The sequence below is a fragment of the Sphaerodactylus townsendi genome, linkage group LG09 (assembly GCF_021028975.2).
Source record: "Sphaerodactylus townsendi isolate TG3544 linkage group LG09, MPM_Stown_v2.3, whole genome shotgun sequence".
Taxonomy (NCBI): Eukaryota; Metazoa; Chordata; class Lepidosauria; order Squamata; family Sphaerodactylidae; genus Sphaerodactylus; species Sphaerodactylus townsendi.
This window is the reverse complement of record NC_059433.1, coordinates 60,485,328-60,498,824: the sequence shown is the minus strand read 5'-3', so window position 1 is coordinate 60,498,824 and position 13,497 is coordinate 60,485,328. Positions and strand designations below refer to the sequence as shown.

Here is a 13,497-nt window from a genome sequence, read left to right as displayed (position 1 = left end):
AAACTCTAGTATGTGTCTATTTCTTATTACATGAGCATACATGCGTCTCCAGTTCCCCCACCTAGTGATCTAGAGCTCACTTATCTAGCTATATCTGTACTGGACAAGCAGTTTCCACTTCAAGAAATGTCAAGTATTTGTGGCTGTAGGCCCCTTCCACACGGGCGAATAAAACCCAGGCTACAGACAGTAAAAAATCCTGTTCAGAAAGGAACTTTGCATGGATCCCGCCCCTAAAGCGAGGCTGCCCCATGTTAAATTCCCCAAACCAGGGTTTTTTTAAATCACACTATCCGCAATTCTTTTTTTAAAACCCGGGTTAAAGCCACTCGCGAGCGAATGGCTGGTCAGGCTGCGCTTCCCTTTTTCTAAAGTCCCTGCCTCACAGCTGCATAGCCACGCAGAGTCACAGGGTTGTCTTGTGGCAACATGAGACATCAACATGGCTGTGGGGGCCCATTACGGCCTGCCTGCGTAGCTACACAGCAGAGGCAGGGAGGTTAAAAAATAGACGTGCTTCTGTGCAAAGGCGTGATAGAAACCCACATTGTTTCCCAAGGCTCCAGTTGTTGCCTGCCCAAAGGCATGCAAACGCGAAAACAGGAAAGCGGGTTACTTTACACCAACTGAAACCCACTCTAACTGTGCTGTGCAGAAGTCGTCGTAGTGTGACTGACTGGCCATACTACCCTAGCTTTCCCTAATTTTTAATCCAAGCTGCACTCTTAATCTGCAGCAATGTACAATTCATCCTTCAGCTAAGGCTGGATAGATTATTCTGCTTACTTCAATATTTAAAGCCTAACTGTTGCTTTTTTGGCAAGCAGGAGAGGCTTATCTAGTGAAGCAGATGTGTTCCCACACTTCTACATTCCTGCTGGGTGACTTGGGCTAGTCACAGTTCTTCTGAACTCTCTCAGCCCCACCTATCTCACAAGGTGTTTGTTGTGGGGAGAGGAAGGGAAAGGAGTTCGTAAGCCACCTTTAGTCTCCTTACAGGAGAGAAAGGTGGGATATGAATCCAAACTCTTCTTCCTTCTCTATATAGTTGATTAAACCTGTGTTGTACAAATTTCTAGTAAAACTTTGTACCAGTTTTATGAAACAATTTCATCTCAAATCTATTAATGGGTAAGCAGTTTTACAATTCATATCTAATTTTTTCAACTTTTCCTAAAACCTGTCTCTTTCATTAATCCTTTTCTAATTATTGATTGCTCTTCCAGGAACTAGTGTGTTTCTGCAATGTTCTGTATGCAGAATTCTTCCTACCAAATGTATTTTTTCAACTAGTTTTTTCCAACTTTTCAGTCTTTTTCCCTCCATAATCAGTTCAGGCGCATGGTGTGAGCTAGTGAACTTTTCTAAATGTAATCTAAAAATAATAATCCTCCTCAGAGTCTTGTTGCAGTATTGGCAGCTATTTTTTAATCCTGTGTCCAACATTGGGGTCCGTTCTACTTGAAATTCCATGTAATTGAAATTACAAGCTTTCTCCTTGGCGTGGCAGCATGCCAGCGATTCTTTATGCCAAAAGAATACTGAACTAGTCCTCACTCAATCATGATTTAGACTGTTGCCCAGAGAGGAAAATCTGCACAAATACTTATATGCAATACTGAATATTAAAACAGCCCTCTCTATGGGAGGGTAATATTTTTTTTAAAAAAAGTATCACAGGTGCAAATAGTATAAACATTTTTTACAGATAAAAGATATGTTACAGGGGCAATTCTAAGCAGGTCTCCTCAGAAGTAAGTCATATTTTATTCTGTGGGGCTCACTCACATGAAAGTTTTTTTCGAACTACATCCGATAGATACATAAAACATATGGGTTGTCTGCACTCATATCCTCTCTCTAAATCCATCTTTCTGTGAAGGCCTCAGACCTTACCTTCATTAAATGTAAAGGCATGAAACTAAACTTTCATACATCCACCCTTTCTTTCCCTTATGTCTCTTCTCATTCTGTTGTCTCCTTGAAACACAAGCTAGCCTGCTTTGCTAACATTTTTGTGTCAATTGCCTGATGCCCTTAAAGAAATAATGTGAATAAAAACATGCAGAAAGAGAAGAAGACAGTGTTTCAAGACATAAATTAAAAGGCCCACCACATGTGCAGATCTGTACCTATCCATTACTGGATTGATTAATTAGTCATATTAATGTAACATGGCATATTTATGAAATAACTGGCATATTTATGAAATAACTGCTTAACTAGGAAGTAACCAATATATACTTCACAATGTACAAAGTGAAAAAAATCTACTTTAATATATGAATATGTTTGGAGATGTCTTCTTTTGAATATGAGAGTATGAAATACACACATTTTTCCTTCACTCATGTTCACATATAGAATAGGTAAGGTTCAGCTGATTTTCAGAAGATGAGTGCATTTATACCCCGCCTTTCTGTCCTGTAAGGAGACTCAAAGGGGCTTACAAACTCCTTTCCCTTCCTCTTCCCACTACAGATATCTTGTGAGGTAGGAGAGTCTGAGAAAGTTCTGAAGAACTGTGACTAGTCCAAGGTCACCTAGCAGGCTTCCTGTGTAGGAGGGAGGAAACAAATCCAGTTCACCAGATAAGAGTCAACCACTTAGGTGGAGGAGTGGGTAATCAAACCTGGGGAATTCACCTACACTGAACCATTAACCACACTGGCTGTCAGTGGACCTTTCCGTCTGGGCCAATAAACCTGGAATAACCACCAGAAAATACCCATGTTGGGCATATCACACGGTTCCCACCCCTAACATGGGTCTAAGGTGCCCCTCACCTGCTCTATTGGCTTCAGGGCAGGTTAAACAATAATTTCATTATGTGTGATTCTTTCATTCTAACACGCCTGAAAACCGTGGCCAAGCGAACAACCTCAGCTGTGAGGTGCATTAAAACACGATAATTGCACAAAATGCAATTCTCAAAAACCCCTTCCCTGGTTCCCATCTGTAGAGCCACACAGGGGAAACAGGCCGGATCATGGCCCAGGGGTCAGTCTTGCCTGTCTGTGCTTCACAGGCAGTCCTGTGCAGGCAGGCAGGCAGGCAGGCAGGCAGGCAGGCAGGCAGGCAGGCAGGCAGGCAGGCAGGCAGGCAGGCAGGCAGGCAGGCAGGCAGGCAGGCAGGCAGGCAGGCAGGCAGGCAGGCAGGCAGGCAGGCAGGCAGGCAGGCAGGCAGGCAGGCAGGCAGGGAAACAAGACAAAGAAACTATGCCTCCGTGCAAAGGCGTATGCCCCAGCCAACACATTGGCTGTCCATGGGACAGCCAGCTGTGAAAAGGGGCTGGGGCAAGGGCGGGTTCATGTAACCTGCCCTTCCCCCACTTTTATTGGCCTGTGCAGAAAAAGCCAGTGATCAGACACAAAGTTCTGCAGCATCATTTTCAGATGAAGTTTAATGTCTTGCAATGCAAGTACCTATCAAATATTTTCTGCACTAATTATTTCTCAAGATGAAATACAGGAATATACTTGTTTTTAAAGCATATAGAAACTAAGCTATTTAGGGATACATAAGTAATGACTAACACCATGAGTTAATCACTGACCAGGCCAGAAAGCTGCTGTAGCCATTCTGTAATTTGGGTTATGTGTTTCTCGATAGAGCCTCAACATGACATTTCTTGCCCAGCAACAAATCTATAGAATGTTGATGGTGAGACTTGCATAAATAGAAGCAGCTGAGATCTGCAAATGATTTGTGGATTTATTCTCTCACTCCCGTTCCTGTAAAAGAAGTCACTCTAGATATATATTCTTCTTCTGCAGTACAGATTCCATTACTGGTGGCCTTCCTCCAGGGGCGTAACGAGACAACCCTGGGGAAACTGTAGCCCTGGGCAAAACTTGAGTTGGATGCCCCCCCCCGATTGGCGGCCACTCCACCACGACCAAATTTTTTTTGCACCAGGACATTGGTGCCTGCAGGGGGTGCATTTTTAGACATATCAACACCAAAATTTCAGCATATCATTAGGAGACTGTCCTTATGCTACCCCCAAGCTTTGTGAGGTTTGGTTCAAGGAGTCCAAAGTTATGGACTCCCAAAGGGGGTGCCCCATCCCCCATTGTTTCCAATGGGAGCTAATAGGAGATGGAGGCTACAGTTTTGAGGGTCCATAACTTTGGCCCCCCTGAACCAAACTGCACCAAACTTGGGGGGTGTCATCATCTCCAGATGATGCCCTGAGATTTTGGTGCCAATACATCCAAAAATGCACCCCCTGCAGGAACATCCTAGAAATTTGCCCAAGAATCTTTGTTCTGCATTGAGTTTTCTGCATTGCTGTCAATGGGGGTTGCAGGCTGTGGGGGGCACATTTCTGAAGGCACAGTCTCAAAACGTTCAGGGTCTCATCAGGAGGCTGCCCTAATGAATTTGGTTCAGTTTGGTTCGGGGGGGGGCAAAGTTATGGACCCTCAAAACTGTAGCCCCCATCTCCTATTAGCTTCCATTGGAAACAATGGGGGATAGAGGCACCCCCTTTGGGAGTTCATAACTTTGGACTCCCTGAACCAAACCTCACCAAACTTGGGGGGTAGCATAAGGACAGTCCCCTGATGATACGCTGAAATTTTGGGGTCGCTAGCCTAAAAACTGCACCCCCTGCATGCCGAAAATGGAAAACCACTAAAATACCCAAAAACGAACCCAGCATTTTGATGCCCCCCAGAAGGTGATGCCCTGGGCAGCTGCCCACCTTGCCCAATGGGCATTACGCCAGTGCCTTCCTCCACTTACAGCATGATACTTTATAAGTTCAAAGTCTACAGAAAGGAAGAAAGGTGATGGCACTCCAAATAGTCTCATAATATGAAGGACAGAAATTTAAAGAGACGATCCCAATCAATCACTCATTCCACTTTGGCACTCTCTGTGAGGAGTCATTCAACAGTGGTGCAATGAACAGCTTCCATAACTTTGTTCACAAGCCCTCATGATTAATGGCCATTACCATGGACAGAGGCTGATGGGAATTGTAGTTCCTGAACATCTGGAGAGCCGCAGGTTCCCTACCCCTGCTCTAGCCTGAGACCTGGGGTGGATGTAGATCAGTGCTAAACCCATTTACAACTATAGTGTAATGTGTATAACTGCCCTTTAAATTAAATTGTCCTGAGCTTTTGAGGTTGAGAGCTATCAGTTTTAGACTGTGTTGACATATTATTTTTAAATCTATCGTATTTATTCCATGTTGGAAGCCACCCCAAGCTCACAAGGGGAAGGGTGGCCTATAAATAAAATGGAATAAAATGAATAAATCAACAACACCTAGCACTTTATGTCTAAGCCTTCAGCAGCAACTGTCTGGCCCACTGTTTGGATGTTGTGGTATGACAGGTAAGTTAGAGGCAATGATTGTTAGCAAAGCAGACATATTTGGGAGAGGATTATTATCTAAGATAGTGTGGTGCTGAATCTTACAAGCTCTGTGAAGAGTTTAGGAATACTGGATCCAGCTTTGCTGCTCAAATATCACATTAATGGAAGCAAGGAATACACTCTTCCAACTACATCTTGTTTAAAAACTTTCCCTGTTCTGGACGTGTTGATCCACGCTTCTGTAACCTGATGGCTAGACAACTGCAATTCTCTCTACTTAGAGCTTCCCCAGAAGACAACTTGTAAGCTTCAGTACAGAACCCAGTAGCTCATCAATTCAAATTTCTGTTGCAGCAGGTTCTATTCAAGGTGCGGGCTCTTACTTTTAAAGCCCTACATGTCCGTTGTACCTGAAGGACTGTGTCTTGTCTTACCAGAGCTTTTGTTCTGTCTATATATTCTATTTAACTTATTAAATGGGCTACAAAATCTTTTTCAGTAGCAACACTAGGAACAATGTGCTGACAAGGTTAGGAGGAAACCTAATACTGGCCTTGTTTTTAGAGGAACAGTAAAGCCATTCCATTCAAAAGAGCATTGGATGACAGTGGAGACTGCTGCTGATGGATTCTGAAGGACTGACTACTGGGTTGTTAGAGTGTTTTTCTGATCCCACTATCCACATTGGCTCAAAGCAGTTTACAAACAACTGTTAGCCAAAGATAAAAGTACTAGTTTTCTAAGCTGCTTCAAGCCACAGCGGATGGTGAAAAAGGCAGGGAGTAAATATTTTAAGAGAAAAAAGAAAAGGTATGTGCAGCAACTGGGCAGTCATGTAAAAGCTGCTGCCTTTCTAGAAATCCTCAGATGAGTCCATCAACTTTGACATGCAGAGGTTACAGTAATCCTTCACTGCAGAAATCATCACTCATGGTCTCTGCAGATGTTAATGTCTGCAAGTAAATGCATGAAGATCTAGAGCTATTTTAAAAATCAGAAAGTGCTGGAAATAAAAATGTTATTCTGTAAATTCCAGAGAAGGTCTGAAAGCAGGGTATTGCACTGATAGTCTTTTTTCACCCAAGATGAAAGCGGGTTAAGAAAACAAAAGCTAATAACTGAACAAAGAAAAGGTACAGATGGTAAAGCTAAGAAGGATATGTTATTCATGCACTGACAAGTGAAAAACAGTGAAGAACACTCATTATTTTTTGGTAGAGAAAGAATTGTCAGATAAATGAAGGCTTCAAACTGTAATTACAAACTAAAAAATTCGAACCGTATAATCTGCCTTGCCATATGTTATGTGTGATTTTAGACAGAGTAAAATGAAACCCCCTTTAGTTGTAAACAAATAATGAGATATTTAATAAGGGGTAATATTCATTTTTAATACCATGCCAAAAGTAGAATTTCTTGGAAATCAAATTTTGATTTTTTAAAATGTTTTATGTAAAATGACCTTTATTAAACTGTTCACAAAAATTTACACTTTTCTCTGTAGTTAACACTGTTGAGGACTTTATGCTGCTATGAAAGCCTATTCTAAGAAATGTTATATTTGTTTGATTTAGTTTCTATAAATACAGGGATGACTAATGAGCAATCAGTGCAAGATGTGCCATTAAATGTTGCTTAGCAAAAAACAATACCTTTTCTGCAGAGATCATGCCACACTGTCCTCTTTCTCGCACTGTACTCTTTCTACACACTGAATGGAAAGTTACACTCTTCAGAGTTCACTGAAGTTAATGTGCTTAGAAGGATGTAACTTCTGGTGAAGTGATTAACAGCAGGTAGATTCTAATCTGGAAAACAGGATTTGATTCCCCACTTTTCCATATGGCTGGCGGACTCTTATAGATGTTATTGCAGGGTGACCTTGGGCTAGTCACAGTTCTTCAGAACTCTCTCAGTCCCACCAATCTGACAAGGTGTCTGTTGTGGGGAGAGGAAGGGAAAAGAGTTTGTAACTCACCTGCAGAACAGAAATGTGGGGTATAAATCCAAATTCTTCTTCTTTTACTGGAACTGGTCTGTTACTGTTAGTAGGCCAATAAAATAATGATTTGAATCAATATGATCACCATGACTGCCCTAAAACCATAATAAGTGTGCTATTTGAAGCAGTAAGTGTAATTCAACCAGCTCAGCCCTTTTAAATCTCATTGATTCTAATGCAAGAGTTAATCATATGTCTAATTCTTCTACAAGTGTATGGTATTCAGAAGTGCTTAACTTGTCTGGATTGTATCAACTTAAGTGTTGGTATTGGATGGGAGACCACAAAGAGTGACTTTGTAAAGGAAGATACTGGCAAACCACCTCTGCTTATTCCCTTGCCTTGAAAACCGTATGGGGTTGTCACAAGTCAGCTGCAACTTGACAGCCTTTTACATACAAGTATCAAATTAACTTAGAAAAGGTTAAACTCTAGCACTATTTAAAATAAATAATTATTCTAAATATTGATACTTGATTACCATGATTTTTATGAATAATTTTGAAAGTTATACTGAACCAATTTTGTAATTGGTTCAGTTTAATTTAAATATTATTCATATTCCAACATAATATTCTGGAAGGATTGAACTGGGCAATATGATTTTCAGTTGTGTGAAGAATATAAATAAACTGGGAGTTTGCTCATAAGAAAATATTATTTATTTAACATAATTTCTATAATGTTATTACATTTTTCTTCCATGCAATTCAAAGCCACATATGTAGAGTTTCCTCTTACCTGTTCTGTTGCTTGGGGGACATTCTCCTGTTCATCAGTATTCTCCATTAAGATTTCTGTTTCGGGCACTGGTGCTGTTTCAAAGAATTAAAAAAAATCCGTATGTTCACCAATTCCAATTAAGAATAATTAACAGGACTTTTAAAAGTTATTATAACCTTAAGACCTTATTTCTGTCTCGTAACTGTCACTTTTCAGAGGCAACAAGAAAGCTCACAAGTAGAACATCTTGTAATTTGCTGAAAATTAAGATTCAGATATTAATCTGAAAGCTGCTACTGCTCTGCAACTGTTTGCTCCCATTTCTTCCATGCACCCAACAATGATGTTGTTAAAGGAACAATGCAATGTAATGACAGCTTAGTTCTCATCCGAAGTTCCAATAATGAAGAATTTCTCCCTTATGGAGCATAACTTCCCTGCCTCTTCCTTCCTACAATAGCCCCAAATGCTGCTTCCAGTGGATCAGGGACTCTGTGAAATAGTGTGAGTTTGGAGGGATGTCACTGCTCTGGGAGGGTAGAAATAACAAAAAATCCACTCTTTCCATTGTATAAATTTTAGACAGGACCCAAACCATTGTGTGCATGTTTATCTGAAGGAAGATGGACGGAGGAAAAAAGACACGGAGCCACCCAAATGTCATGTTTTTGAAAATGGCTAGTTACATCCTTTCTTTTAATTTTTCTTCTAAGGATTCTCAGTGTATGAATCCAGTGAAATAGTATTATATCCCACTGAAAGACTTCAGACTTGGAAGAGCCTACTCAGTTAAATATAGTCTTTACATCAGATTTGCCTGCCCCTAAAAATTATTTGTATATATTCTTTACATTTTTTTCTGTTTATGTTGATCCAATATCTGGTTTTTGCTAGTCTTTCCTGATATTTTCAATGTGCAGCAACTTGCACTGATTGAAACAGAAAAGTCTCCAGTGAACTCTTCCTAAAATAGAAGAGCTGGTTTTTATTTCCTGCTTTTTTCTACCTTAAGGAGTCTCAAAGCAGTTTACAATCACAATCCCATCCTCTGCCCACACAGGGACCATGTCTGGGAAGGAAGACTGAGAGGGTTCTGAGGGAACTATGACCAGCCCAAGGTCAGCCAGCAGGCTTCATGTGGACAAGCGGGGAAACACACCTAGTTCACCAGATTAGAGTCTGCAACTCATGAGGAGAAGCAGTGAATCAAACGGTTCCCCAGATTAGAGTCACTGTTAACCACTACACCCGTGGTGGTGAACCTATGGCACTCCAGATGTTCATGGACTACAATTCCCATCATCCCCATTGGCCATGCTGGCAGGGGATGATGGGAATTGTAGTCCATGAACATCTGGAGTGCCATAGGTTCGCCACCACTGCACTACACCATCCTGGCAATGACTGAAAATGACTGTTGAGGATGATTCACCACACCAGAGTGTTTTCACAAGATCATTTATCATGCAAAAGTATAACAGAAAAGTCAATTGAAAATAGTTACATTAGCCCAGCACTGACATTTTAATCCATGTTTTAGACTGACAAGTATCCTATATGCTTTGCCATTTGGTATGGTCATGAGTGGTGACATTAACCCAGAATTTGCTACCATCAGTAAAGAAAAGGTATATTATGTTCTGTTGGAGCAACAGCAGCCTGTGAATGGCAAACAGTACTCTTATACTGTTTGCACTGAGAGCTAACGATGACACAAGTATTGCTTAAAATGACAGCAAAATAAAATGAATGAAAACAGACTCAGTAACAGTGCTTCCAGGTCAATGACATAAGGTCTTTTGTCAAATATATGGCAAATGAATAGTTCATATGGAACTACTCATATTGGACTAAGTCTCAGTACTGATGGCCTCTAAGTCTCAATACTATTTTACAGCAAATGACATCAGAGAGTCCACACTGTAAACCTGTAACAGATTAAATGGAACCCTGAGTTCTTGCATTACTAACCTAAAACTGAATCTGAAAGTTTAAAAAAACTTTTCTACCATCTGTTCTCTAATTAAGCACATTTCTCTGTAATAAGTATGGTGAGTTCAGACTTTTTAGCTAATTAATAATGAACACACTGCCATAGGAGAAGTATTTTGGGTCTAATAACATCGTGCCTGCTAACCAAGTGATACATCATTATGCCAAAAGTAGAGATAAGCACAGAAATTCTGCCAAGACGCAGCATTGTGCTGTGTCTTCAGAAAGAATATTTACATCAGCAGTTTCCACATGTATCAGTAGGGTATACAGGAGGAACAGAATTGTCAGCCATGAAAAGAAAAATAATAATGAAAAGTGACCAATGAACTGAACTTGTTTCTCCACATTATTATGATCTAATGCAACCGTGAGATAACTGAGGTGTGAGCTTATAATACAATTGCTTATTGGGATTTTTAAAAGTTTCTGTGTAAAAATTAAAGAAACCCACTCTTAAATGCACTAGCACAATGGATAGCCCATTATTCTGGATTCTTACTATTATGCCTTGTATTAACCTTCTGTTGCAAGTCCCATTGTCAGGAGATAAGCAAACCAGAATCTTTTTACACAATATGTATGGGAGTATGTTCAATACATTCCATATATGAGAAACCCAAACAATTTTTATTATTGTCTCTGAATGGAAAGCTACACATGCTCAAACAAAAGTAGCTGCAAACTAACTGTTTGGTTGTGGTGGGTTTTCCAGGCTGTGTCTTTCCACGGCCACATAGCCCAGAAAATCCACCACAACCAGTTGAATCTGGCTGTGAAAGCCTTCGACAATACATTAACAAATTGTCCCTCAAAAATTGCTAATCCATGATACCTGATCACTTCTGATCTTTACAGAGTTTGGGCTCCTCCCCTAACCAGGGCTGCTGAGAGCCACCATAGATCCCTGGACAAAAATTAGATCTGCCTCATCCCTACTACGCTTCATGTTTAAAGTAATCCTAATATAGTTACTATATTACTGCAGCTTGACTGAAATTCATGGAAATCTTTCCTAGAGGTTTTTCCATATAAGATAATATAGTTTTCCTATGACCTTACCAATGGATTCTGCTAATTCTTGTTCAAGAGTCTGAGAGGCCACAGATACATCCTCTGTTCTTTCTGGCAAGTTATCTCCTTGTAGTCTAGATAATTATAATACAAACAAAATGAAGTTATATATAATCATATGAAGCAGCTTCATAGTGCAGCACACTATTTTATTTATGTAGACTATTTGTAGCCCTCCTTTCTCTAAAGCCAAACTCAAAGGAGAGTTACAATGACAATAAAACAACATATAATACAACAAACATAAAATCCATACATTTATGTTTAAAATGAAACTAGAACAGTAACATGAACTATAATATCCCACAGAATTTGTCCAATACCTCAGTTTCAGTAGACCTTTCCTTTTTGGACCAAATGTTGGATTTACCACATAGAACACAATGCACCATCTATTTCACATACACATTAAAGCAGCGTTTTCGGGCCTTTGGAATTATGCCATGAAGTGGCAGATACAACCATAAAATGACCATACAGGAGGTAGAGTCAACCACCGATGTCAGAGATTACAGTTATGCATAACTCTAATGGTAACTCTTCAACATTTCAAGCAGCATATTTAACAGGATGCCTTTTCAAATGAACATTTTGTTTTACAGAATTTTCGTGCATATACACAGCTCAATTATATTTTATCTCAGTTTTTTACTTTAAAAATCACATTTGAAGGCATTTACATGCAAATATTTGTAAATTGTGTGTTATTTCCATTTTATAATATTTAGATGTGCTATGTTCAAATAAATGCATAGGCTTAGGGCTAAGGCAGATTGCAGCAGCAGTCATGGCTGGTCATTTTTGCTGCGATATTGGATGTGAGCTGAGCTGAGAAAAAAGGGCTAAAATAATAAGAGTATGGAGAAAGAGTTTAGCTCCTCTCATTAACTTTCTTTTTAATGTTAAAAGCAGCTCACACCCCACTTTATACATGAAAAAATAAGATGTACAACTATGTAGAGCTTTCTCTTTTCAATCTAGCTTGATTCTTAGGGTTTTTCCTTCATACCAGAAAACTATATACAATCAAAGTATAAAACCTTTCAGTTAACACAACTATCAAGTCATAGGAACACTGCAGGGTTCTAAACATTCCAAATTATCTATCTATATATAAATCTATCAGTGCGTTTTTCTGCTGACAGATGATCTCCCAAACTACTGGACCGATTGCTTTGAAATTTTCACACAACGTCGCATTTGCGTGCGGCCAGGTTTCCATACTGTTTCCACACCTCCTGTTGTGTACATATCACAACTGTGCCACACCTGTGACAGTTGGAACCACAGTTCTGTTCCGCAACAGCGCCATCTGCTGGCCATCAAAGCAACACCCTCTGATACAAGGGAACCAACCATGCCTTCCTTGAAAACCACTGCCTTATGGAGTGAAAGGGATGGGGCAGACCATCTGCACATGGCCCACCCATCCTAGTGGAGGAAGGGGAAGGTGAGGGAGGGTCCAGGGGTTTGCTGGACCAAATGCTCTGAAATTTGAACACAACGTAGCCCATGCCTCCCAGCGTGTTTTACGCTAGATAATTCCCTTGCAAGGGAAGGGAGTGAAAGGGACAAGACCAGCCACCTGCACATGGCCTACCCACCCTAGCAGAGGAAGGGGAACATTAGGGAGGGACTGGCCAGGTTGCCATGCAAGGGAACGGGAGAGAGGGAGGGGAGCCAGGGCCCCCTTGCCCCTCCCCTCCCTTGCAAGCATTGTGCAATGACACATGTTCGAACCGTTCGCTTCCCCATTTCTTTCTTTTCCACTTCACCAGACTGAGCCACAGCAACGCATGGCCGGGCCCGCTAGTAAGATATAACAATTGAATAAATTTCAGACTATTTTGTGTCACCAGAACAATATGTGTATATAACTTACCCAGGGTATTTTATTGCTAATTTGAATATTCACAAATAAAATTAACACTGATTTTTTAAAAAGTTCTAGTTTACTTCTATTTCATTTTTGCTTCAATTTTATTTCATCCTCTACACTCTTTCAGAAGTTGCTCTGTTCCAAAATCTGATCTCTCATTAACCTTTGGAATGATGCAAACCTTTTAGTGACATTCCAGTACACTTAATCCACGAATTATCTCCCTTTCCTGAATGCTTGTTGTTACAAGTTCAGTGATCTGTTTGTAACTGTTGTTAGGATTATGTGAGGAGTAAAAAAACCAAAACAAAAATCTATCTCCAATAGGCAATAACATTTGGCTGAGCAGATTTCCACAAGGAATGAAATTGTAATCCTCCCATAAAGCAGCCAGAAAAACAATAAAACATATTCATTGTTACTAACAGCTCTCACAATTTGCAAATTTCCCTACAGAAACAGGGGTTCTGTTTGAACCCCGGTACCCCTTTTTGGA

The 13,497-nt window shown here is 40.3% G+C and overlaps 1 protein-coding gene across 4 annotated transcripts in view; it reads right to left on the bottom strand.

Moving 5' to 3' along the window:
* Window positions 1–13,497, bottom strand: part of LG09H8orf34 (linkage group 09 C8orf34 homolog) — a 111,785-nt gene that overhangs the window by 21,818 nt on the left and 76,470 nt on the right. For all 4 annotated transcript variants that reach the window (XR_007245511.1, XR_007245512.1, XM_048508279.1 and 1 more), the window contains exons 9-10: window positions 11,111–11,196; window positions 8,075–8,148 (exon numbers count right to left, since the gene is read on the bottom strand). Coding sequence is in view for 2 of the 4 variants with exons in the window: in XM_048508279.1 (XP_048364236.1) it covers window positions 8,075–8,148; window positions 11,111–11,196 (160 nt within the window). In the remaining 2 variants the exon portion in view is untranslated. The remainder of the gene's footprint in view (window positions 1–8,074; window positions 8,149–11,110; window positions 11,197–13,497) is intronic.